Raw genomic sequence first — 26,402 nt, 5'->3', positions numbered from 1 at the left:
CAACTAACTTCTGCCGTCTAATATATGTAGCGCTACACAGGCATGCTTTTCAGGCACAAAGATAAATACTGGCGCCAAAACCTCTGCGTCAGTAAATAAATTTGAAGAAAAAGTGGAAGACGAGCTTTTTTTCTCCGCCGCGAGTTTCGACCACTGCATTTTCATACATTATCCAACGAAGTAAATACAAATTCCGTATTGTTCATCTTCGAATGTAGCAGCATTTCAATGTACTACAAAAATCCGACTGGCAAGACTGTTTGGGATGTTTGTCAATATGGCAAACTCTACATTCTGAATTTTTTCCTACCTTTGAGAAGGGATGGTTGCTAATAGGAACTTTTATTAATTGTGAATCACATGCAGTATTCTCTTCATAATACAAATATAAACATTTTGCCATGTATTCTTTCGTGTTTGCTGCTATCTCATTTAAATCCTGTCTGCCTAATAAACTACGAAACTAGAGTGAGACAACCGCAAACACGGAAAATATGCATATAATGTCATGTTTATATTCGTATTATTCTTATGCCTAATAGTGATACAGTCAGAAATGAAGCACGGCAATGGACTAGATTTTTAAATCTAAGATGACTAATTTCTGTGCAGAATGTAATGTACAAAAGAGGCGTCTGCACAGATTTTCAAACGGAGAAAATTTTTAGCTAAACTCTCGTTCAGAACATCTTCTATCATACGCAGTCTATTATTTGGTTCTTGTTGATCATTATCAAAGAAAGCAGCAGTGTAAGTAACAACAAATAGCAGTCTCTTGCCATTGTTTCGCTAATGAGACAATTCCTCTCTTTCTTTTTTTATTGTAAGCAGCGGTAGTGTGCACAAAAGCACGCCATGCCGCGAGCGGCGACAGGTCGCAAACACACATTATCAGAATGCGACAAACAATGCATGACACAGTACAATAATGCTATGACGTAAACACCTATAACAAAGAGAACGGCACTTATCAGATCAAAGCAAAATAAGCAATCGATTCAAACCAGACGAAGCACGTGAAAAAGGAAGTGTACCCGTATAAATACGGACGGAGCGCTTGACACATAGCAATGGCTACCTGGTAAAGCTTAACTGCCAAGCTTACGACTCGAACTTAACTACTGCAGCTGTATCGTCAGTCATTCGACCTCATATTACAATGGACCAACTTTGTTTTGATTTGGAGGTGCAGCCTAAAACTTCTCTCTCCCCTTGAATTTTGAGTTTCAAATTTCAGGTGCGGCTTAGATTCGGGAAAATTTTTTTCCCTTGATTTCGAGTCTCATTTTTCAGGTGCGGCTTAGATTCAAGTATGGCTTAGATTCGAGTAAATACGGTATTATAAATCAATTCCAAGGGCAGTATGAGAATTTAAACTGCCATTTTTCAGAAATAAGAGTACAGTTTCTGTGCCACCTTGTTTAGCTTTTCAGTTCTAGTATTGTCTCCAACATTTAAAAGGGTAAAATCACATCTCAGCTCCTTAACTGAGCATAAAATCGAATTCATCTTCCTTGCACAGGATGAGAGACCTCCATATAATTACAATATTATTCAGAGCTCAGATAAGTATAAAGGAATTACAATGCACTCCATATACTGCCCTAGTACTAAAACTAGTTGGTGTATGGTAGTGCTGACGTTTGGCACACAAAAATCTTTTTCTAAACTTCGTTATTTCTACAGTCAAAATTACATTCAGATTTTGGTTATTTGTCTTTCATCTTCATTTCTTCTCTGTATTGTAAAACCACCTTCTGTAGGTTAATTATGATGTAACTCAGTATGAAAGATATCCTCAATCAAGACACTGTAGTAGTTCCTAGGCACTAAGAGAAATCGCCGGCACGGTAGCTCAACATGTTCGATCAGGGGGTTAGCTGCCCTCTGTAATAAAAAACTGAGTGAATTAATCAACAACAAACTTCGACGGGTGTCATACGACATCCTCCCCAAACAAATTTAAAAAACCCCAAAGGGGAGAGGTGGAGGTGGGGGAGGGGGGGGGGGGGGGAGAGAGAGAGAGAGAGAGAGAGAGAGAGAGAGAGAGAGAGAGAGAGAGAGAGAGAGAGAGGGTACTGTACCCAGGACATGGATTTTTAGTCAAATTTATCCACAGAATTACACATACCTTGATATATCAAAGCTAAGTGTGAAGTGTGTGCTGTAGGCTGAATCAACTGTTCATCCAGAAATTTGAAGGGGATGGTTGCACATAAATTTTACAATTTTACTACATTTTTGACAAAACCTTTTACTTTACTGCAGCTCTGTCCTGTGCAAGCTGCCTCATTTCTGCACAACTGTTGCAGTTACATTCGTTTGAACTGGCTTACTGTGCTCAAGCCTTGCCAACGACATGTTAAGTTGCAGACAGGCACAATTGAAAAGACACATTAGCTTTTGGCTAAAGCCTTTGTCAGAGAAAACGCACACGCGCAAGCAAGCAAACTTCACACAACTGCCATCTCTGGCAGCTCTGACTGGAATGCATTCCGGTCCAAGCTGCTGGAGATGGCAGTCATGTGCTTGAGGTATGCCTGCTTGTGTGAATGAATGCATGTGCGTTTCTTTTTCTGACTAAGGCTGTGGCCAAAAGTTAAATGTCTTAGTTGTGCCTGTCTGCAACTTAACATGTCATTACAGTAAGTAGAAATTTCCTTACATTGTTGATATTCCAACCTGAAGTTTCCATGAATGACTGTGCGCAACCACAGCCTTCAAATTTTTCAATTTTGTGTTGCTTATTCAAAACTTAACATTTTTCTGATCATCTGATACAATTACAGAATCTTAACACACATCCATAACAAGGCAATACTAAGTTAGAATAGGGCCACATTATATAAAAAAATTATTCGAAGTTTCAACTACAAGTTTATTTTCCAACCATCTGCAAAAATAGTCACAGGTTCTCAACATGTTAACATTTAAACAAAATAAAAATGTAGCTGTAAAATAATTAAAAAAGTCTTTACACGTGATTGAATCAATGGTCAATACTGCCGAAGTATTAAAAAAATACAAATAAATTAGATATAAGTTACACATCACCAATTGCACAACAGACACTCCAGTCTTAATAAAGTGAATGAGAATGTGTCTTACTATAATCCTTTTCGTGCACGAGCTTCCTAGCAGTCATGTAATCTATTTCTCAAGTTTCACTATTAATAGATGTAACACATTAATAAATTAATAATCGTATAACTGTATGCTCAGTCTTTTATAAAAAATTTTCCTACATAACATCATGAAATACTTTATGACAGCCATAATTTTCCGAAGTATTACGCGTGCACACCGTCTATATATAAAATTATCTACATATATATATTAATTTTTATGAAATTAATCATGGACAGTTAACAGCATCAGGCCTCATTTAGTTGTAGATTTTAGTGCCTCCAACCTCTTTCTCAGCCTCTCCACTCCATCTGCTCCACTCCGCGAAGTGGGCAGTATCTGCAATGTAAGTTGAATATTCAACATGAATCATGCTATGTTTCGAAGTATTCGTATGCAAGGTTCATATTTTTTAAAATTTTGGTGGAAGAAACAACAAATATGGCTACATGCTTAACATTATATACGAATCTGTAATTCCCACCCACCACCTTTTACACATAACAGTAATAGAAGTTATTCTATGGAATAGGAGGAGCTGACAAAAAGAAACTTTTTAAGTTAGTTTTCAAATTTTGCTGTGCTGTTAGGTAGTTTATATCTCTGTCAGTCATTACAAATTTTAGTTTCAGCATTGTGCACTCCTTTTTGTGCTAAACACAACCTTAATGTGGAGTAATGAATGTCGTTTTTCCTTCTTTTATGATTTATACAATCATTGTTACGTAGCAGATGCTCAAAGAGGAGGACCTATAATTTACTGAAGAACATTGAAATTTTGGCTGTAAGATTATTTAAAAGGTTTGAGCAACAATTGTGGACAATTTCAATTAATCAAGTTATGTATTAACACATCAACCCATCTCTTTCTCCTTCCAAACATCATCACTTGCAAGAACCTATGTAATTACAATGCAAAGCAATGTGTGAGCTGAAATGTACAATTTGTGTGAGCAGGAATGATTCAATGTAAGAGCTTAACAATGGATTACGAGTAGGATAGAATAGATACTTAAAAGATTTATTATTAGGAAAATGTACGATTGTACAATTTGGGCCTTAACATTTTCACGTATTTTATGGACGGTTCTTTAATAGCATTTCAGGCCATATATGTCCTTGCTCCTACGACAGCACGCAGTTGTCACAAAATAAATTAGAAGCAGTTTTCAGTTAATTTAGTAGCAAAAAAATATTTCTAATTTATTCTGTGACAATTACTTTGCAGTCATCCATCTGGATCTCCAGGAGGGGAACACCAGTTGGGATATGAGTAAGAGGAAAAGACTGAAAAATCAACAAAAGAGTCATATTCTACAAGTCTGACTACAAAAAGTCAGAAGCCAATGTGGTAGGGGGCAAGCTATAAAACCTGAAACACTAACTTCAAAAACTCCACCTGGTTATGTTTAATGCCAGAGTGAAATGGGAAGATTATATATAGTCAGATAAATATAGGGTAAGCAGTAGTGGGGCAATCAAGAATAGACTTCAGTTAGGGCAGAATTTGGGCTCAGTAGTGGGAAAGAGAGGATAAAGACTGAGTTGTACAATACATTTCAGCTAGTAATTGCAAATAAACAATCCAAAAATAGGAAGTCGAGGAGGAAGAGGAGGAGGAGGAAGAGGAGGAGGACGACTTGGAAATGGCAGATGTGAATGTAGACAAAAGAAATTTCACTGTTCGAAATTTGAAATTTCGAATTTACATTTACTGTGCCAAACAAGGAACTAATGAAAACTGAGATGCGCAGGGCATGAAGCCTGACAAATGGATGCTCTTAACAGAAAGTGAATACGTCACATTAGGAAACACGCAGCAGCAACAGAACCTACAGACAGCTATCCAAACTGATGCAGTGACAATCTCTGATGCTTTCTTATAATCTACTGTTTACCTTGCACTAATTACAGAGCTTCCGTACTTCTTTTGTTTAAGGTGGTATTAATAATTCAAATATGTACGATGAGAACAAGGTAACCACAGCAAACACCACACTTTTATACAAAGCCATACTGCGCACACACACACACACACACACACACACACACACACACACACACACACACACACACACATTTTTTCTGCCAGCAACTAATACACAAAACAAAACCCAATTGCAGGTACAATGCTCATAATTTCTTACCTCACTGCGGTTTTCCTTCAGTACCCTCACATTCAGGTTTTCATCGTTTGGAATATTATTGTCAGACACTGTCGTCTGCTGACGGAGGGTCAAACCGAGTGGAATGTTTGCGGGTGTGAGGCCCGCGTCGGCCTGGAGCCTCTGCAGCCTCTTCAGGTAATACTGCGCATCCTTCGACGTGGGCCTGCCATCTCCGTCGACATCTATGAGATTCTCGACTCTGGGTGTGTTGTTCTTTGCAGGTACCTCTTTGTCCTTCATTGTGCTTTCAACTAAAAATCAAAGTAATACAGTGACCACAAGCACTCCAAAGACATCTTTAGAAAATATTTTCTTACAAACCCAATAGAGGCAACTCAATATGTATATTAATGTTACTCTAAAGATTCAAATAAAATGTATGACGAGAACCAATCAACAGTTGTGAAGAGGGAGTTTCCAGATTTTATGTGACTTGAGCAACATAATCTCAACTTTTTCATCTACACATTCACTACTAGATGCTTTGTCAGAATTAGTAACAGCCATGCCACACATGGCAGTTTTGAAAGGACAAAATTCTTCAAAAAGTTACAGCAATGACACACAAATACTGAACATGGTTAAGTTCATGGGTTGAGTCCTTTACCAATTCTAAATTCATGCCAGTTTCATGTCATAGGAAACTTTGTTCCAAATCTGCCTCTCAATACCCTTCCAAGTCAGCAATTCTTGTATTTCTTATTTGTGCGAGCAAGTATTCCATTTATATATTGCGAACAATAATACTGAATGAAGTTCTAAAAAAATTTGTATTATTATGCGAACTCCCTGCCCCTTAAAAATATGCCTCGTAACAATGTTCATCCAGGCAGATCTTCCCTTTTATGAAATCATAAGGTAACGGAATAACTAGTTTCCCTTCAGTAAGGAAAATTTCAGAGAGATTTTTTTCTAAATTAGTAGTTTTAAATCTAACTCATCATACATATTCATTACTGAATTATGTTTACTGAAAATTACTTTGGGTGGTAAGGTCAAAACATTCAACAATAATGTTACTTCCTGGCAGTTGAAAACTTCACGTCCAATAAACCTGAGCCCGAAAAGTCACATTTTTCCAGTGCTGTTCTTGCAGACTTAGCTATCTGGGCACAACTCAGGACCCATAATCACATTTCCACTTTTCTAGGAAATGAGAGATACACACAAAGTTTTGCATTACCTCAGTTCTGAGAGTTCCGGAACCTGTACAGAAAATTGTAATAGAAACCAACATAAACATCATTTCTGCCCATTTTATTGCTCGTGAAAACCACATGTTGCATGTTGTACCACCATACAGCGAAACCTTCAGAGGTGGCGGTCCAGATAGCTGTACACAACGCTATCTCTAATACCCAGTTGCACGTCCTGTTGCCTTGATGCATGCCTGTATTCATCGTGGCATACTATCTACAAGCTCATCAAGGCACTGTTGGTCCAAACTGTCCCACTCCTCAATGGCAATTCAGCGTAGATCCCTCAGAGTGGTTGATGGGTCACATCTTCCATAAACAGCCCTTTTCAATCTACCCCAGGCATGTCTGATAAGGTTCATGTAAGAAGAACATACTGGCCACTAGTCTAGCGATGTCGTTATCCTGAAGGACGTCATTCACAAGATGTGTACGATGGGGGCGCGAATTGTCATCCATGAAGACGAATGCTTCCTCAATATGCTGCCGATATGGTTGCACTATCAGTCTGAGGATGGCATTCACGTATCGTACATCCGTTATGGCACCTTCCACGACCATCAGCGGCATACGTCAGCCCCACATAATGCCACCTCAAAACAGCAGGTAATCTCCACCTTGCTGCACTTCGACAGTATGTCTAAGGTGTTCAGCCTGACCGGGTTGCCTCCAAACATGTCTCCGACAACTGTATGGTTGATGGCATATGTGACACTCATCGGTGCAGAGAACACGATTCCAATCCTGAGCAGTCCATCCGGCATATTGTTGGGTCCATCTGTACCGCGCTGCATGGTGTCGCGGTTGCAAAGATGGACCTCGCCATGGATATCAAGACTGAAGTTGCACATCATGCAGGCTGTTGCACACAGTTTGAGTCTTAACACGACATCCTGTGGCTGCACGAAAAGCATTACTCAACATGGTGGCGTTGCTGTCAAGATTCCTCCAAGCCATTCACTGCAGTAGCAGCCATGGTGGCCTGAGCGAGGCATGTCACTAACAGTTCCCATCTCTCTGTATCTCCTCCATCCCTGAACGACATCGCTTTGGTTCACTCCGAGACGTCTGGACAGTTTCCTTGTTGAGAGCTCTTCCTTGCACACAGTGACAACGCAAACGTGATCGAATCGCAGTATTGACTGTCTGGGCATGGTTGAACTACAGACAACACGCGCCATGTACCTCCTTCCTGGAGGAATGACTGGAATTCATTGTCTGTCTGACCCCGTCCATCCAGTAGGTGCTGCTCATGCATGGTTGTCGACATCTTTGGGTAGGTTTAGTGACTTCTCTGAATAGTCAAAGGGACTGTGTGTGACAATATCCACAGTCAACGTCTATCTTCAAGAGTTCTGGGATCCGGGGTGATGCAAAACTTTGTTGTGTGTGTAGCTCCATGGGAACTAGAGATGTGAGGGTTGGTCGTGAGTCATGCCTGGAAATGTGAGGTTTCTAGTTAAGAGTCCTAGTTCGGCACACACTTTTAATTTACCAGGAAGTTACAAATCAGTACTTGCTGAACTAAAATGTTAATGATTCATTATTGAATAATGTTAACTATGAAAGCTTATCAGTAATTTTATTTATTTATTTTAATGAAAGGTCATTCTTAGGTTTTCTCAGCTCAGTACAATGCTGACACTACTTCTAATACATTTGTTGGAGCTGGAGAACTTACCATCATTAAAACCATCAAAGAGAAGCACATAATTTTCTACTGCTTCATCAAACTTTCCTCAAACTTATTTTTGACAACTTAAATTTCACAATACAAAACGCACACACACTTTCCCACAGGCAATCAAACCATGGTAACCAAAATCTGATGAGCCCACAACATTTCCTTTCAGACTAGTTGATATTTTGACAGTGTAGCCAGCACAATCCTCTATATCTATCTACACCTATATGAGTACTCTGCAATTCACAATTTAGTGCCTGGATTATTGCAAGGATAGGTGAAGTGCAAGCACTTTTAATACCTGGGAAAACAGTATTTGCTGGTGCAAAAGGTTCTTTTTTCCTTTCCATCTCTATACTCTTGAGGCCTTTTGCAATGTAGTCTTGGAATTGCGGTGAGGATTTCCTCAGGAAAGAGTCCAAGTTAGCATCCGGATACTGCTCCTTGAAATTGTACAACAGCTCCAGACCCTAACAGTAACAATACCAATCATTAAGATCTGAAATACTAGTCCTGCTTAGAAATTTAATGAAGTAACACACATCTGCAGTTTCTCACCTCTCTTGTGTGATTCTTCATGCCTATCTTCTTGAAGATCTCCGAGAGTTGGCCATAGGGCACTTTGGTGTGACGGTTGGGAATTTTAGCATCCTTCTCTGTTGATGACTTCACATCATCTTGTTTCGCATTCTGAAGCGAGATCAAAGAAATCATTGAAATTTTGCAAGTACACTGAATTATCAATGCAAATTAAAACAGGTGAAGTGAATTACCTTTAGTAATTTTATTAAATAGGAATGTAGCTCTGAGTCACTGGCATTATCGATGCGTCCTAAATAATTCAGTATTCTGTTTCCTTTTATTTTGGTTACAGTATGAATGAATGTTTTTATCGTGCGTAGAGGGACATCCGACTGCCGTTTCTTCCACACCGGTGAAGGGAAATCCTAAATTTTTTTGGGAGGAATATAGTCAGTCAATATTTCAACTGCTTATACACGACCAAAATTTGTACCTGTGCATAATCATATACCTTCAGAAACAGATGTATGTCATACAAAATAACAGCAAAATCGGTTTCTTCTTCCCATTGGGGAAGTAATTTAATAATCCTCCATAAGCACTTCATAACCAGTTCGGTGAACCGAGCCGATGCATTGGTGCTAGCTACACAGTCGTGCAGAGATTTCATCATGGCACTGGAACACAGAGAGTGAACTCATACTGACTTGCAAGATTGGGGACAAGTACTATTCTTACCTTGCATCACTAATGTAGTCACACACCTGGTAATGTTAGTAGGGTCAGAATTTTCAATTATTCTCATTACCATGACATTAACAACTCTTGTAAAAGAGTCACCATTTTCCAATTCATCCAGGTGTCTATCAACGAGCAGCCCCAACAGCTGGTACACAAGATCGTGCAGTACCTTCTTTGAGACGCGCTTGGCGAGGTGGCTTTTTTCAAAAAACTGGAATGCACAGAAATTTCACCTGTTATGGAACTTTGACAAAAAACAGGTAATATCTAGCTGCACACTTTCACAATGACAATAGATAATAAAATGCAATTACTGTGATAGTGAACAAAAGTAACACTATTTCCTTGGAACATTGCTGGAAAAAGCTCAACAAGATGTTCAGACTGTAGGATCAACTTTTTATGTCTCAGACTTACGCAGGCAGGCAGTGGAACAGCACCTTTCCTCCATCATCTACAATCACAAGCAGCCAAGAATGCAACCTTGCTTAAGATGATATGGGGACTACAAGATGTAACCTCAATCATCTTTCAGTATATAATGCCTGTCCTTTGTAGACCTGTATGTGGAAGGACACATTTGTGCCACTAAACTATTATTAAAGGTTTTCCCATTTTTTTTTTTTTTTTTTCAAAAGCAAGTCCTTAACCTCCTAATGTACCTACTCCTGCCACAAAACTTTCAAAACCGTACCTATATTTCTTCTATGTAATTTTATACTCTTTTGAAAATCTATTCCTTTGTCAACTCATTCATATGTTTAACTTGAAAATCTAAGGAGATATTGTACATGGAAGTGGATAAGAGGTATTATCTCGAGATAACTCATGCTCATCACAAATATTTGCAAATATTCATTACAACACATTGTTTATTGCAAGATGAAATTTTTTGATTTTAAAAAAGGACAAATCAGGTGGTAGATATATACATATGAAAAATCACACTAGAATGGCATTAGCAATCTAGTTTTTGTATGATAGATTCTGCAGCACAGTGTGACGCCCCATGGGGACCTGGCACTGGAGGAGGAGGGGGGGGGGGGGGGAGGGGGGAGGTGGCAGCAGTGGTACCTTGTTTCTCTCCGGTCACACTTTCCACGTACATCCTGCTTCTTGGAGCAAACTGTCCACACTCTTGTCAGTTTGCTCTTCTCCTCTGTTGGCTCAATGAAACCTGGGAAATACCTTTCTGTCAACCGAAGAGGGTGGGGTCTTCATCCTGGTCGGCCTGGCTTAGGAGAAATTGTGCTCGCTTTGTATTTTCCAACTATCTTTTCCAAGAGGATCAACAGAAATTCCAAGGAGTCCTTTTCCCCCTCCAGATTTGGCATACAAAATAAAAGCATTCCTTACACAAATTTCCAGCATACAGACAAAGATTTTCTTGTAGTACTTATTGCTTGCTTTCTGGGTATTTTTGTACAATACCGTTCTCTGATCACCCCGATCCACTCATTCTACTGTGTCGTAATCAAGTACAAGCTATGTCTCCATTATTTTCTTTGACCTTTTTTCAGTATCCACCATATCCGTACTGTGGATAGTTGAAAGAAGTAACCCATCTTTCTTGTCTTTCCAATGCAATACTACAACTTTTCCTTATCTTTCACCTGCAATTTCCCTCTTTCATAATCTTTTATTTCAGAGGCATTGTGGCATCTCTTTTTAGGTTGTTTTCAGTGTTCCACAACTATCAATGGACTTCAAAATTTGCCAACTGTGGGGATGTGTAAAAGCTATCTGTAGTTAGACAGCAACCTTGTTTCAGGAGTGGTTTTACAAGTGTCAAAAGAATTTGGAATGACATCGGAAAATTCATAGGATCTGCATTCAGCATTTTTCCTTTCCCCGTGTAAATCCGCTAGATGATACCCACAGCACATAGCATTTTATACCAAATTTGCCCTTTTCATTAGGACATACTGTTCCCAACCTGGTTTGCCTCTGTAAAAAAAAAAGTAAACTTCCATCCACTGTAATTACCCTTCAGGAACATAAAGTTTTGAATTTATTTTCAAGGTACTGATAAACTGGCCAAATTTTGTTCAACTTGGGATTTGGGTTATTTGCAGTGTCAAACCCTTCTTTATCAGAAAAAATGAAGATACTTCTTGATTTGGCAAAACTTCTTGTAGGACATTAAGTCACTCAAAAATGGAGCCGATATGCTTGCTGCCATGTACAGTACAACATTTTGCAAAATTGTTAGAGCAAGGGAAATTCAAAGTTCTTCATATGATGGCGGCAAAAACATTACATCCGGTGGTTGAAACACATTGGTTGATAGATTTAGCTTTTTCCAACTGTATTATTTGCAACAAATCCCTATCAAAAAAGTGATCAAATATTTCAAGTTCATCACTGGCAAAAGGAATCATGCAGCCGGGATTAGCAATAAAAGGAAATCTTGGTAGCGAAAAATTAGCATTCTGATCAGCAACATGTCACACACTCATCTGATACCAATCTATATCGATATCTTCCTCACTTGACAAAATTTTGAAAGAGTTATCACTAGATTCTGAAACACTGATGCCTTCCTACTGTTCTTCTTCACTGGATAATCACTAATCATTTTAAAAGATTGCAAGTAGATGTAATACTGCAACAACTGTACCAAAATGCTACAAAACAACACAGTAATGTTGCAAATACTTCACGAGCACAAGCCAGTAGCAACACAAAGTAAAAAATGCGCAACTGCAAAAAATGCTAACTTGTGATAAGGAAGTAAAATTATTGCAATCCAGGTGCTGGTGTTAACAAGCGGTAGTGAAAAAAAATCTACAATGTTTACGATTGGGATGATGGTGCATGGACACACAAAATCTGGAAGCCCAAGTTATATCTGAATAATATTTCTCAGCAAAACAGTTTAACCTGAGTTCCCGGGACAGTCAGGAGGTTAAAATACAGCTGAAACATGCCTGTCCATTTGATTTATTAATTGACTGATTAAGGAGGGGGTTACAGGACTAAACAGTGAGGTCGTCCCACTCCGCGATTCAAAAGTTACGTGCGGAAAATAGAGGCACCTGTTAAAACTGGCCAGATCCAATCACATGGGTCAAATTATAAAGTGAGGAAGCTAAACAAACAAACAAACAAACACAACCCAACAGACATAAAAGAGTAGGCCAAATCTAAGAACTGGAAAAACAGATGGATAAAACAGCGATCTTTGAATGGGGGCGTGGTCATGGGTCCCAGACTCAGAAAACATGAAGAGAGGTCCGAACCACAATCACACCACCCCTGCTCCAGGACGAGAGCAAAACCTTATAACTGAAAATAAAAACCTCTTACAAAGGAAACTGAGGACCAATTCAACCATCCATGAATCATCCACAAATATTAAAGACAAGGGATCTGGAAGGCTATGCTCAGTACAAAGGGCCAAAAGAAGGGGACATTCCACAAAATATATGGGATACTGTCAGTTAGGCTCCACAACCACATTGTGGGGTGGCTCATTATGCAAGAGGAAACAATGGGAGAGCCTAGCATGACCAGTCAGTAGACGGTATAAGACAACGGACAATTGACGCCAAACTGCAATAGTCTCCTCGACTGTGTGGAGGTCATTACTGAGAGCAGCAGTGGACCAGATGTCACTCCACTTTCGGGCAAAGAGAGATGCGATTTCAATCCCCATATTTGCACCTGGAACCATGAAAAGGAATTGGCGGTGGTGGGTGTAAGTATCTGCACCTCTAGCCAAACAGCTAGCCAATTAATTTCCTGGGACGCCCACATGACTTGGTACCTGGAGTAAGATAACTGAGCAGGCTGCACGGCCAAGGGCAGAAGGAGGTCATGAATTGCACACCAATGGGTGACGAGTGTAGCATTGGACTATAGTCTGCAGGTTGCTCATCGAGTCGGTACATATTAAAACACTGTGGAGGGAGGCCTGGGTAACAAAATGGAATGCCGTGATAATGGCTAGTAGCATTATATGATCATGTGTTCCATGCCAGTAAGAGAAGTAAAAGTGTATCCCACCACCTCCATTGTTTAAGATTCATCAGTGTAGAAGATGGTAGTACCCTGGAAATTTTGCAAGGATGGAATGTACAAGATGCCAGAAGACCATAGGGGTGGCAGAGACCTTAGGACCCTGGAATAGGTCGTTCCTAATACTTGGTCTAGACACCATCCAAGGTGGAATGAAGGGGATGGGGTATGTACGAAGAAATAAAGAGGACACATTCCCATGAGTGAAGATAGAGAATTTGACAGAGGGAAGTGAAATGCATTCCCACCAGCGATCCCAACCGAGTGAAGGTATCGCAAGGGCGAGACATTCATCATTTGTAAAGCTGACAGGGTACACAGGATGGTTAGGGAACTCTCAAATGGTGATTACTTAAGAAACCAGGTGTTGGCTCCGTTGTATTTGTGCAGGGAGAGTGCCCCCTTCTGCGAGGAGACTGTTGACAGGACTAGTAGGAAAGACACTGCTAGCCTGACACACCCCATAATGTAGAACAGGGTCAAGTAATTTCAGAGTGGAAGGAGCCACTGAGCCATAAACCTTATTACCATAATCTAGTCTGGACAAGACCAGAGCACGGTTAAGATGGAGAAGTGTAGCACGGTCTGCATCTCAAGGTGTGTGGGCCAGGAGGTGGAGAGCATTAAGCTTCCACAGGCACGTAGTCTTCAGGCGTCTAATTTGGGGCAACTACTTCAGCTTTTTTTTTTTTTTTTTTTTTTTTTAAAAAAAAAAAAGAGGGGAACAAGAAATGGGACTGTGCTACAACATCTATGCATCAGTTGCCTCAATAAAGTTCTGGATCGAAGTATACTGTGGGTCAATGGCAAAATGCGTAACACACATTTCGGAGGGAGAAAACCGGAAGCCATACAAAAGGGCCCATGAAGAGGCCTATCGGCTGGCGTCTTGGAGCTGGGGTTCAGCAGATGCTACAGAGTGGGCTACAGAGTGGGAGCTGCGCCAGATGATGATCAACATACAACAGAGGTTACAAGCCCATTGATGGCAATGAGGAAGAGTGTGAAGGACCATGTGGGATACAGTTCTGGATCCGAGGGGTGCATCCTGGATGGTCTGGACTATTTTGTCTGCCGGATACAAACGTTGCAATGAGTGAAGGGCACTGAATGAATCGGAACAGACAAGAAATTTAGGAGAGGAAGAATGTCTCATCTGCTCCAGTGAACACAAGATTTCAGACAATTCTGCATCAAAGACAGTAAAAGTCTGAGGCAGTCGGACCTTGAGGACACGATCCGGAGAAACAACTGAGCAACCAACGGAAGCCCCTTGTTTCGACCCATCCGTAAAAACAGCTACATAGTCGTGGTGCTCAGATGAAATGGCAGAAAATGCCGCATTAAAAACGTTGGCAGGAGTGCAATCTCTTTTGTACTGCAATAAATCTAAAATCACTCCGGGCCTCTTCAGTAACCAGGGTGGCAGGCGGTTAAAACCCTGGATTTGGGGTTGTACAGACTCCACACCGAGGGACTCTAGCACACGTTGCACACGGATCCCAAATGGCAACGTAGCCCAGGATGGCGGGAAAAAAGGCGGTCCAGAGGTGGATGGGCAACAAGATGGTGGCAGGCGAGCTGGGAGCTGCAAGAAACTGACAAGCCTGGCGCACCAGCAGGAGCTGCCGCCGGATGGTAAGTGGCGGTTCGCCAGCCTTAGCACAGAGGCTGGGTACGGGACTGGTCCGATAAGCACCCATGGCCAGTCGAATCCCAGCATGGTGAACAGCGTCAAGGATCTGCAAATAAGACGGCCTTGCTGACCCATATACTGTGCACCCATAGTCCAGCCGTGAACGCACAAAAGCTCGATAAAACTGAAGGAGACGCGCCCTGTCCGCTCCCCAAGACCTGTGGCTGAGGCACTTGAGGATGTTCAGTGCCTTCAGGGTTCTGGCTTTCAAGTCACGTAGGTGTGGCAGCCATGACAACCTGGAGTCAAAAATTAGGCCCAGAAACCGCACTGTATCTCTAAAATGTAGGACAGTATCCCCCATATGCAAGGCAGGCAAAGTAAAGAGACGACAAGAACAATTAAAATGAACACAAACACACTTATCGGCAGAAAACCGAACCCGTCTTCGCAGCCCATTCCTCTAACTGCCGCACTGTTAGCTGCAACTGACGGCTCACGGTTGCAACACTGGAGGAGGAACAGAAAACAGCAAAGTCGTCCACAAACAAGGAGCACTGTACTGGACTCCTCACTGTAGACGTTATACTGTTTCTGGCTATGGCAAAGAGGGTAACTCTTAAAACACTGCCCTGGGGGACACCGTTCTCTTGCTCAAAGCGATCAGACAGTGTGTTACCAACGTGGATCCGAAAAAACTGCCGACACAGGAAAGACCGAATGAAAATGGGGAGGCGGCCACGAAAGCCCCATTGATGCAGTTGTGCAAGAATACAGTGTCTCTAAGTAGTATCATATGCCTTACTGATATCAAAGAAGATACCGATACAGTGATGCTGACAGAGGAAAGCCCGCTGAATAGCCGTCTCTAGGAGGGCCAGGTTGTCGACCGTGGACTGAAATTTTCGGAATCCACACAAAGCGGCTAAGGAGCTATCTGGTCTCTAACAGCCAGACCAGACGACGGTTAACCATCCGTTCCAGGGTCTTTCCGACACAGCTCGTCAAGGCGATACTACGATAACTACCGGGACATGTGCGGTCCTTTCCTGGTTTGAGCTATGATGTACAGCTAAAAAGATGCAAAAGTATTTTAGTTTTCAAGCAAATTTATGATTGCTTGATCAAGATTGTGAATTTGTTCTCAATATTTCTGTGCTGAAACAAACCATTTACTTGAACAGTACAGGGTGGCCCAAAAGTTCGGAAACACCCTGATAAAATCCAAATGGAGTAGCAAACAAGGAAACAAAGTTCCTACGCACGAGGAACGGGAAGGGGGAAACTTTATAGGCTATGCCACCAACATGGCGGCCATCTTGAAAGCCGCCATCTTGGATTCAACTCAAAAATTTCAAATTGGAATGTGGTCATGTAACATATCGAACAGATAGAGAATTTCACCAGAAAAACAATTCCGTTGTTATTTTAAACATAGCTTTATTCATTCTCAGGTTATAGCCCATTACTTGCGGCAGCAGTGGGATGCTCGGCAGCGTGAGTATTATGTACTGAGAAGTCATAAAATGGAGTCTGAAACGGTGCAAAGTGACTATCCCCTGCCTGATACGTTACACGTGTTTAACTGTTAGGTATCATTTACTCATGTTAACGTTTTAATCATTGTTTCCTTATTTACAGGTTACAAAATGTCCTTAACACATTAAGAACGCATTGAAATCATCTTGATATCAGGAGAAAGAAGCACACGGGTCATTGCTGAGGATTTCAACAGTCGTCATCCAACCAGACAGCCCATCACTCACAGCGCAGTTTCCAAGCTTTTGGCCAAATTCCGAGCAACAGGTTCTGTCGCAAATAAACCTAAGGCTGGAAGACCAAAATCCGCCACCGATGAAGCAACAACAGTGAGCGTGTTGGCATCATTTAGCAAGAGTCCGCAACGAAGTACTCTTCGCCTGTCACAAGAATGTGAGGTTAGTCGTACCTCCATAATGCGAATTTTATCGCAGCACAAATGGCACCCGTACAGAATTCAGCTGTTCCAACACCTGAACGAGGATGACCCAGACTGTCAGGTACAGTTCGCAGAATGGGTGACACAGCAGCTGCAGATAAACCCACGTTTCCCCTATCAGGTGTTGTTCAGTGATGAAGCCAATTTCTTTATCAATTGTGAAGTGAACAAGCAGAATCACAGATACTGGTCCAAATCCAGACTGGATTGATGCTTCCAAAACGGTCGACTCACAAAAAGTGATGGTCTGGTGTGGTGTCTGGGGTGCCAATGTCGTTGGACTTCTTTTTTATTGATGGTACGTTTACATTCAACAGTTATCTGAGGTTATTGCATGAAGTGTTTCCCTCATTGTTAACGGAGGACGGGACATTTCCGGAATTCTTCCAGCATGATGGAGCCCCACCACATGTGTGTGAGCATACCTGGATGTGCAGTTCCCTCAAAAGCGGATTGGTCATAGGGGTGCTGTGGAGTGGCCATCACGTTCACCAAATTCGACTCCTTTGGATTTTTATCTTTGGGGTCATGTCAAAGCACTGGTTTATTGTGTGAAAATACGGGATTTGCATAATCTAAAGCAGCTCATTGTTGATGTGTGTGGTTAAATTCAGCCAGATGTGTTGGTCAAAGTTCATTAGGACTGGGTTCGGAGGATAGCATTAACATTCCAACATGATGGACAACATATCGAGCCATTCCTATGGCTGTTGGGGGTCTCTCGGGACTGTGTAACATCGGCGTAATGTCTCTTCGGCACATAACACACTTGCTGCCGAGCGTCCCACCACTGCCACATGTAACTGGCTATAACCCGAGAATGAATAAAGCTATGTTTAAAATAACAACGGCATTGTTTTTCTGGTGAAATTCTCTATCTGTTTGATATTTCACACGGCCACATTCCCATTTGAAATTTTTGAGTTGAATCCAAGACGACGGCTTTCAAGATGGCCGTCATGTTGGTGGCATAGCCTGTAAAGTTTCCCCCTTCCCGTTCCTCGTGTGTAGGAACTCTTGTTTCCTTGTTTGCTACTACATTTGAATTTTATGAGGGTGTTTCCGGACTTTTGGACCACCCTGTATATAAGTTTTGCCTTATTTGCAATAAAAATAATTTTTTTAGTGACAGAACAGAAGATGCAAAAATCACTATTTCCTACTACTTCTCTTCTCCTCCTGCCTGCGGCCAGCCCTGCCTCTTTATGACACCACAAACTGAGAATATTTTTTGAAAGTTTTTGTATTTAACACTGGTGCTACCACTGAAGTAACATACGTGGAATATTTGAGCAAACTCTTTTTACATACTTGATCAGCATCTCAATAAAAATTACACACAGTAATTGCATCATCTCACAGACAATCACTGACAATACAGAAACTGGAAGATCCTACTTTCTGATACTGGTGAAAGTAAACAACAAATGGGTGGATTGTTGCTTGACTATTTTTGTGTGTATGTCTTTAGGCCTGAATGTCTAAATAGTACTAGTTTCTAGGTGGTTTAGAAAATGGGTTTTCAAGAGTTTGCAGAAACATTTAGTAAAACTGGGCTAAACAAAATTGTATAATTTTTACACATCTCATCAACTGTGCCCCAAATGAGACAGTTGTCATTAGATGTGTGCACTCCTGTTGTGAAGCTATCCAAGAAAAACATTGTGACACAAGTTCCTGTAGTGTAAGCACAAAAGAGTGGTTAGCTCATCTCTTTTTCTGTATAGGGGCGTGAAGATGGTGCCAATAAGCACCCAAGCTGGCAGCAGAATAAAATTATTCCATAAATTTATGGTTGCTGGATTTATGCTTTCTGAAGTCACTGACCAGCCACAGTCCCTTTCTTCCATTTACACAAGATGGATTACAGAAAGTTGCTTCAAATTATCCATAAGGCCACTGCTCATAAAAACTATTATTTCAATTAGTGCTCATAAAAACTTATTTCAATTAAGAGTACACAAACAGTTGGGCTATTGAAAAAATATTACTGGTGAAATTGTGCCTGAAAATTGCTGAAAACTCAGGGACACATTGCTGATAGCTCTGTTATGGAGTCAAATACCTATATCTCTATGTATTGTAATGGCGCAAGTGTAACTTTACCAATATTTACTGGGATCATGTGCAGTAGTTCACACAAAATTTCAGCAAAATCCAAGGTCGTCATGTGGGAATGTTTTAAAACATTCAATGAATTTGAATGGAGTGGCCCATGAAGAATATCAAAAATTTACACTTAATTCAATGAATAGCAGCTCTCTCTAACTTGAATTTCTCAACATTAGAAGCCAACAAAAAGTGTTATGAGATTATAAGATTAGTGGCAAATATCAACAGGATGCCGTAAATATTTAGGGGTAATGCTAAGAAGCAATATAAAGTGGCACAAACACTAGGTCAACAACAGAGAAGCTGAACAGACAATCTATTTCCTGAAAGGAATATATGGAAGTGGACTGTGTTTATATGGGGAGTGGCATGCAAGACAACAAAACAACTAATCTGCAAGTAATAATCCAATTTTTGGAGTCCTTAAAGAGGGTTGGTAGTAAACATCCAAATTCTGAGAGGTGCAAGTGGATCTTTACTGCACAACCCATATGAAACTGCAACAGAAAGTTTCATTGAAGTTTAATGGGAACCTTGGGAAATGAAGTGATGTTCCCACAATCCCTGTTGGGTAATTGTAAAGAATAACTATTTGAGCTGAAGTGTGCAACCAGTGGTAAATGCAATGCAACTTTGCTAGGGATAGTCCACATATAATCGAACATATACATACACACAGTATTAACCCCACTTTTACATTCCCAGAATTAACATTTTCCCATCACATTTCCTAGGTCCACAATGTTAATTTGCACTTGATTTTGTGTCAACATATTTATAATTTTCCCACAATTTACACTTTATGAAACAAATAATTGTGGAGAAAAAACTGAATTAAAATGACGCTGGCATGATGTTGGCCATCAAGTAGTGTTTACAAACATTAACCACATAATGTTTCTTGGTACCAGGGTGCTCTACTCAGCTGATTTGAACCGGTAAATGTCTAAATGTTGGAACAATTCATGTCGTATCTCCTGCACTGTGTAGTTCTACTCAGTGTGGTGTGTAATTGGAGTAGCTAGGTTTCTTTGGATAAAGATATCATGACCAATCGCAACAATATCTAAACTGTCTCTACTGCGTATGTGCAGGTTCACGATTGTTGTGATCATCGTGGCACCTTTGTCAAACCATATTGTGCGAGTTTGTCGTTCGGCCACTTTTAGCGCTGGCTGACAACTTCACTCACTGTGTGTTGCTCAAATGTTTTTGGTTTAAACAGTGCCAATTACGTATATATTCATGTTGAGCAAAATGTGTTTCAGAATTTATTCTCATTGTCAAGTGCAGTATTTACACTATTTACACGTGTATTTTTTGTGATGTTACACAAACAATGTGAGTGGTAGTTTGGGTGTGTGTGGTTTTCTACACAACTGGGGAGGCACAGTACCTGATAACTTCAAAAAGAAGACTACAACACAAAAAGATACAGAACAATACATACTCAAATACCACGCAAAAATTCTTGAAAGGCGTCACGTTAAACACGAGATAATACATAACTGGTGCAGTGTGTCATTGTGTACATGATGAATGACAGCTGAATGCTTTCCACAAACTTCGATTATGATGTATGAAATTGAGTCAAATGTTTCTACTTCCCAGACAGTTATCAGTTCCAGTTACATCAGGATTTTTTTACTATATAATACACCTTTATTATAGAATAAACAAGTCCCTGATAAATATTTTGATGCCTATTATGTACATATACATAAATTGCAAAACAGTAAGGGTATCCTACACTTTTACAGCTTAAAACATTATCTTCCACTATTTTTTTTAAGTCTCTTGAAAAGGGTAAAAGTAGGGTTTCACTGTACATTCCTTATTTTATTTCAAGCTAGTGAATTAAGCTGCCTGATACAGCCACTATCTGTGATTGTACTGAACAAGTAAGCAACTACAAACAGAATTTTGCTGTCTTATCACAATATATTACGAATTACCTGTAATTGGATAAGATATTTGCAATGCAAGTTTTCACTAAATCATAATGCACCTTAAGTGGAGACCAATGACAAATTACTGTGTTTCAATGAAATAGCTTAACGACAAAAATGTCCAGATATTATGACTGACAAGTATAAGAACACTTAATATACTTCTTCAAACATCTTGCTCAATTAAGACATCTCTTACTCTGAAAGCCATCTAACATGTGTTGATCCACTCACATCTGCAGTTTAGAATCAAGAGTTTGGGTATCCACATCAGGTCGACATTCTGCTAGGGATCAATTTGAATAATTAGTAATGTAACTAAATCCTGTAATTCATTTGGGGGTGGTTTCACATCAGTTACACTACATTGCAAATTCTGAATGAGTTTACAAAAGAGAATTTAGAAAATAGAGTGACCAGAGACATTACACTAGTCAAACCAGAAATAATTGCGATTAGATAGAAATAACATAATAGCTAGAGATCACAGACCTTATTAAAGAAAGGAACTCTGAGAGAAAATTTAAAACTTGTTAACTAGATGGTGTTTATATATCAAAGGTTTCCGAACTTCATTATCTCCAGTAGAGAGAGTGAGGACTCACGCCTATGCTATGCCCTAGATACTTACCGACATGAGCAGCAGGAAGAGGTTGCGGTAGCCCCGGGCGAGCAGGTCGCCCGGCGTCGAGTGGGGGGAGCTGGAGTTTAGCAGGCGCAGCTGCATCACACAGGCCAGCACCAGGTGGTCTTCCTTGCCTCTAAGGAAGCTCACGTTCTCTGTCTGCACGACCAGCTCGAGTTGCACGCAAGCCTGCCACGCCACGTTGATGTCGGGGTTCGTCACGTTGGAGATGCCCATCTCTATCACTTCCTCAGGGCGCGACGCCTGCGCGTAAGATGCTGGCAGTCTCTGCTTCACCGGTTGGTATGAAATGGGACTCCTGAAAAGGAACATTGTAAGAATGTAGTCTTTCTGAATTTCTTGAAATACTAGAAGGAAAGAGTTGTCTAAAATGCAGTCAATACGAAAACAAATAAATAACAAAACAGCAGGTTTTAATTATTACAAAAGAGAATGCAGGATATCAGAGAAGATTTTCGGCATAAGTTGGGTAAGATAGAACCAGTAACATCAGCAATTACAGAGAAAAGGTTAGTCTGAGAGAAAATTTGATTTCCAATTCTGGGTCACTCCTTTGGTGTAATCGAGCCACATCCCCACCTGAAGACCGTAACTAAGCCAAACCTCATTTAAGGAATTTCTGAATATAATGAAAATTAACTAGTACTTTAAAAAAGTCACCACCATAAATGAACAGAAAACGTTTAACTTGTTACCCTGAGTTCTGATATCCAGGTTTTGGCATGTCGATAGGTGTCCCGTCATCCAAGATGTCCTTCAAGTCGAACTCATTCAGCTTGGGTGCACTCAAGCTGACGCCCTTTCCTTCTATCTTTGCTAAGAGCTCTGGGTCCAGACCAAAACGCCCAGAGACAGGTCGCTGTTGCTTCGGAGGTGTTTGCCTGTGAAAGTGAAATTTCTGCTTTACTGATATAAATGTCACGCATTCCATAGAACGTGCTCAGAATAATTTTGCTACATATTTAATTGATTTGTTTTTATTTTGCCAGTACCGTTAAGTATTACGAAAAGGTCACATTATCAGTTCCAAAAGTCATTGCAACTGACAGAATTATCAATTTCGGTGATAGTTTCAGAACAATACTGACAATAATGAACACAACATTATCGAAATACAGGCGCATTTCATAGTACAATACAATAGCCTGAACGTGACGCTTGTTGAAAAAGAAAGTTTAAATATGAGATGGCTATTGGATGTTACAACTGGTATCATCAGCTGCTTGTCGTTTTTTATTCTGTATATTCCTCTTACGGAGCCACAAACAAGCATCACCTTCAGTACATCATACCACACAGTGAAATGTACCTTTACTTCAGTAAACTTGTGTTCGCCACTAGATCGCTCGTGCACGACACAGCTTCCAACGTTCACTATGTCAATACTTAGAAGAGTACCGCAGGTGCGGCCGAATACAACAGACTCTCGAGTCTGTGGCAATAGCAGTACCTGGGCTGAGGCTCTGCTGGAGGGACTTCCACCTCCTGATGTGTCGGCGCAGCCACCGTCTCCCTCTGGATGCTGCCCTCACTCCCCTGCCGCGTCACCTTCTGCACCTGGGCCTGCCGTGCCGGCAACTGCGGCTGGCTTGACGGCCGGCCACTAGGTGGCGACTGCCTCGTCGCGGACGGCGGCCTGTTCTTGGCAGCACGCTTTATTCTTTCCTCTAGGAGAGACAGGTCCTTGTCACAGATCTGCCGAAATACCAACAAAATAAGGATTCTACAGCTGGCTCAAATTGCTAACTTTGTACAACAAATCACATATTCCTTTGTATACTATGACATGTAGATTAAACATCCGGACTTAACTCTCATTGGATAACAAGAAAGCTACCTTTCATATAGTGTACTGTTACACACTAACAGCATGCAATGGTCAAGGACGGACAGAGAGAATGGTTATGTCCCATATTATTCAACATGACCATTCGGGGGGAGGGGGCGGATCGGGCAATGCCAAGGGATTTAGGTTGTTGTTGTTGTGGTCTTCAGTCCTGAGACTGGTTACATGCAGCTCTACATTCTACTCTATCCTGTGCAAGCTTCTTCATCTCCCAGTACTTACTGTAACCCACATCCTTCTGAATCTGCTTAGTGTATTCATCTCTTGGTCTCCCTCTACGATTTTTACCCTCCACACTGCCCTCCAATACTAAATTGGTGATCCCTCGATGTCTCAGAACATGTCCTACCAACCAATCCTTTCTTATAGTCAACTTGTGCCACAAGCTCCTCTTCTCCACAATTCTATTCAATACCTCCTCATTAGTTATGTGATCAACCCATCTAATCTTCAGCATTCTTCTGTAGCACCACATTTCGAAAGCTTCTATTCTCTTCTTGTCTAAGCTATTTATCGTCCATATTTCACTTCCATACATGGCTACACTCCATACAAATACTTTCAGAAATGACTTCCTGACACTTAAATGAATACTCGATGTTAACAAATTTCTCTTCTTCAGAAACGCTTTCCTTGCCATTGCCAGTCTACCTTTTATATCCTCTCTACTTCGACCATCATCAATTATTTTGCTCCCCAAATAGCAAAACTCCTTTACTACTTTAAATGTCTCATTTCCTAATCTAATTCCCTCAGCATCACCCGATTTAATTCGACTACATTCCATTATCCTCGTTTTGCTTTTGTTGATGTTCATCTTATATCTTCCTTTCAAGACACTGTCCATTCCATTCACCTGCTCTTCCAAGTCCTTTGCTGTCTCTGACAGAATTACAATGTCATCGGCGAACCTCAAAGTTTTTATTTCTTCTCCATGGATTTTAGTATCTACTCCAAACTTTTCTTTTGTTTCCTTTATTGCTTGCTTAATATCAGGGATAGGCTACAAGCCTGTCTCACTCCCTTCCCAACCACTGCTTCCCTTTCATGTCCCTCGACTCATAACTGCCATCTGGTTTCTGTACAAATTGTAAATAGCCTTTCGCACCCTGTATTTTACCCCTGCCACCTTTAGAATTTGAAAGAGAGTATTCCAGTTAACGTTGTCAAAAGCTTTCTCTAAGTCTACAAATGCTAGAAACGTAGGTTTGCCTTTCCTTAATCTTTCTTCTAAGATAAGTCGTAGGGTCAGTATTGCCTCACGTGTTCCAACATTTCTACGGAATCCAAACTGATCTTCCCCGAGGTCGGCTTCTACTAGTTTTTCTATTCGTCTGTAAAGAATTCGCGTTAGTATTTTGCAGCTGTGACTTATTAAACTGATAGTTCGGTAATTTTCACATCTGTCAACACCTGCTTTCTTTGGGATTGGGATTATTATATTGTTCTTGAAATCTGAGGGTATTTCGCCTGTTAAGAAATGAGAAACTGAAAGCGACAGACTAATTTTGCTGTAGGGCTGCAAAGTAACTGAATAACAGAAACAAAGATGATATAAAATTCGAGCTGGCACTGGGAAGAAGGAAGTCTCTGGAGGAGGAGGAGGAGGAGGAGGAGGAGGAGGAGGAGGAAAGGGGATTATCACTTAACTCTGTTGCGCCTGATAGGGCCAAGCATACAGCCTAGCCGACTGGCTGAAGGGGGGTGAAGGTACTGAGTGTGCCTCATAGGCAGGCGGCTGAGTCCGCCCTATGACTGCTTACATTATAACCACTGTCCGCTAAACTGACATTTCAGTGCACACAGAATCACTGTTCAATAATATTCTTTATAAAATCACCCACACACGTAGAGTCACAGTGGTTGCAATTTCTGGTAACCAAGAAAGAGAAATTCAAAATTAACCCAAGCTTTCTCTTACAAGTTTATCCTGCATGGACAGAAAGTTACTTTAGAAAAATGATAAGAACTTTTCTATTGTGACTGGAAAATTTTGTAGCTTGAGATTTGCATTAACAAAATACATGCATGTAACCTAATAAATTCTCATTAATATCGGACCAATATGTTTCAAGATATAAAGTAACCAGTTCCTAGCAAAGACACCCAAAACTCTTCTGCTCTACGTGGCAGCGAATGTTGCTGAGAAACTGCACGTTTTGCCGCACTGCTTGCCTTTTCAAAAATCTGTTACGTGTGTTGTGCAGGAAATTCATATCCTTTCATATTGTGTATGTTTGTATGATGTGTACTTTGTAATTAGGAAATCAGATTCAGGGCGTATATGTGGAGAAGGAAAAAAATTTCCGATTTTTCCCAGATTTCCCGGTTGAAAATACACGTTCTCCTGGGTGAAAATACACTTTTTCCGTGTTAAATGACAGTATACTTTTCCTCGGCACTGTAGAACTTATCAATCCTTAGAATGTTTATGGTTTTCTACACAGACGTAGAATTTGCCGGCACTTTAGAAAACGAAGCCCAGGGGGAAAAAACACATTTTGGAAAGATCTTTGATGTGCAGCAACATGTACGCTGCATTTCTTCATTCGAATTCCACCAAACACTGCATGTTACTTTCCTAAGCAATGAAATCTAGATTGTGACGTGCTTTTGTAAGCCATTCATAGCTCATGTCACGTGATCTCGGCAGCTGACGACAGCATAGGACATGTAGTGTAGTCAACCAATAGCAAGATCACTCTTAAGTAGCGCGAACACACAAAAAGGAAAGTTAATGGTTTAAATTAATATACATAGTTTTGATAGAAGAAAAAC

General features: G+C 40.7%; 1 protein-coding gene across 2 annotated transcripts in view; it reads right to left on the bottom strand.

Annotated features, from left to right (window-relative positions):
• Positions 1 to 2,885: 2,885 nt before the first annotated feature.
• The window catches only part of LOC126198491 (protein mini spindles), a 170,248-nt gene continuing 146,731 nt past the window's right edge, over positions 2,886 to 26,402 (bottom strand). For both annotated transcript variants that reach the window (XM_049934864.1, XM_049934865.1), the window contains exons 26-35: positions 23,229 to 23,473; positions 22,474 to 22,659; positions 21,764 to 22,076; positions 9,461 to 9,648; positions 9,208 to 9,373; positions 8,948 to 9,121; positions 8,733 to 8,864; positions 8,476 to 8,644; positions 5,274 to 5,545; positions 2,886 to 3,465 (exon numbers count right to left, since the gene is read on the bottom strand). In XM_049934864.1, coding sequence (XP_049790821.1) covers positions 3,382 to 3,465; positions 5,274 to 5,545; positions 8,476 to 8,644; positions 8,733 to 8,864; positions 8,948 to 9,121; positions 9,208 to 9,373; positions 9,461 to 9,648; positions 21,764 to 22,076; positions 22,474 to 22,659; positions 23,229 to 23,473 — 1,929 coding nt within the window. In that variant the 3' untranslated portion in view covers positions 2,886 to 3,381. The remainder of the gene's footprint in view (positions 3,466 to 5,273; positions 5,546 to 8,475; positions 8,645 to 8,732; positions 8,865 to 8,947; positions 9,122 to 9,207; positions 9,374 to 9,460; positions 9,649 to 21,763; positions 22,077 to 22,473; positions 22,660 to 23,228; positions 23,474 to 26,402) is intronic.

This window comes from Schistocerca nitens, chromosome 8, assembly GCF_023898315.1.
Source record: "Schistocerca nitens isolate TAMUIC-IGC-003100 chromosome 8, iqSchNite1.1, whole genome shotgun sequence".
NCBI lineage: Eukaryota > Metazoa > Arthropoda > Insecta > Orthoptera > Acrididae > Schistocerca > Schistocerca nitens.
Note: the sequence above shows the minus strand (reverse complement) of the source record. Positions and strands in the feature narration are given on the sequence as shown.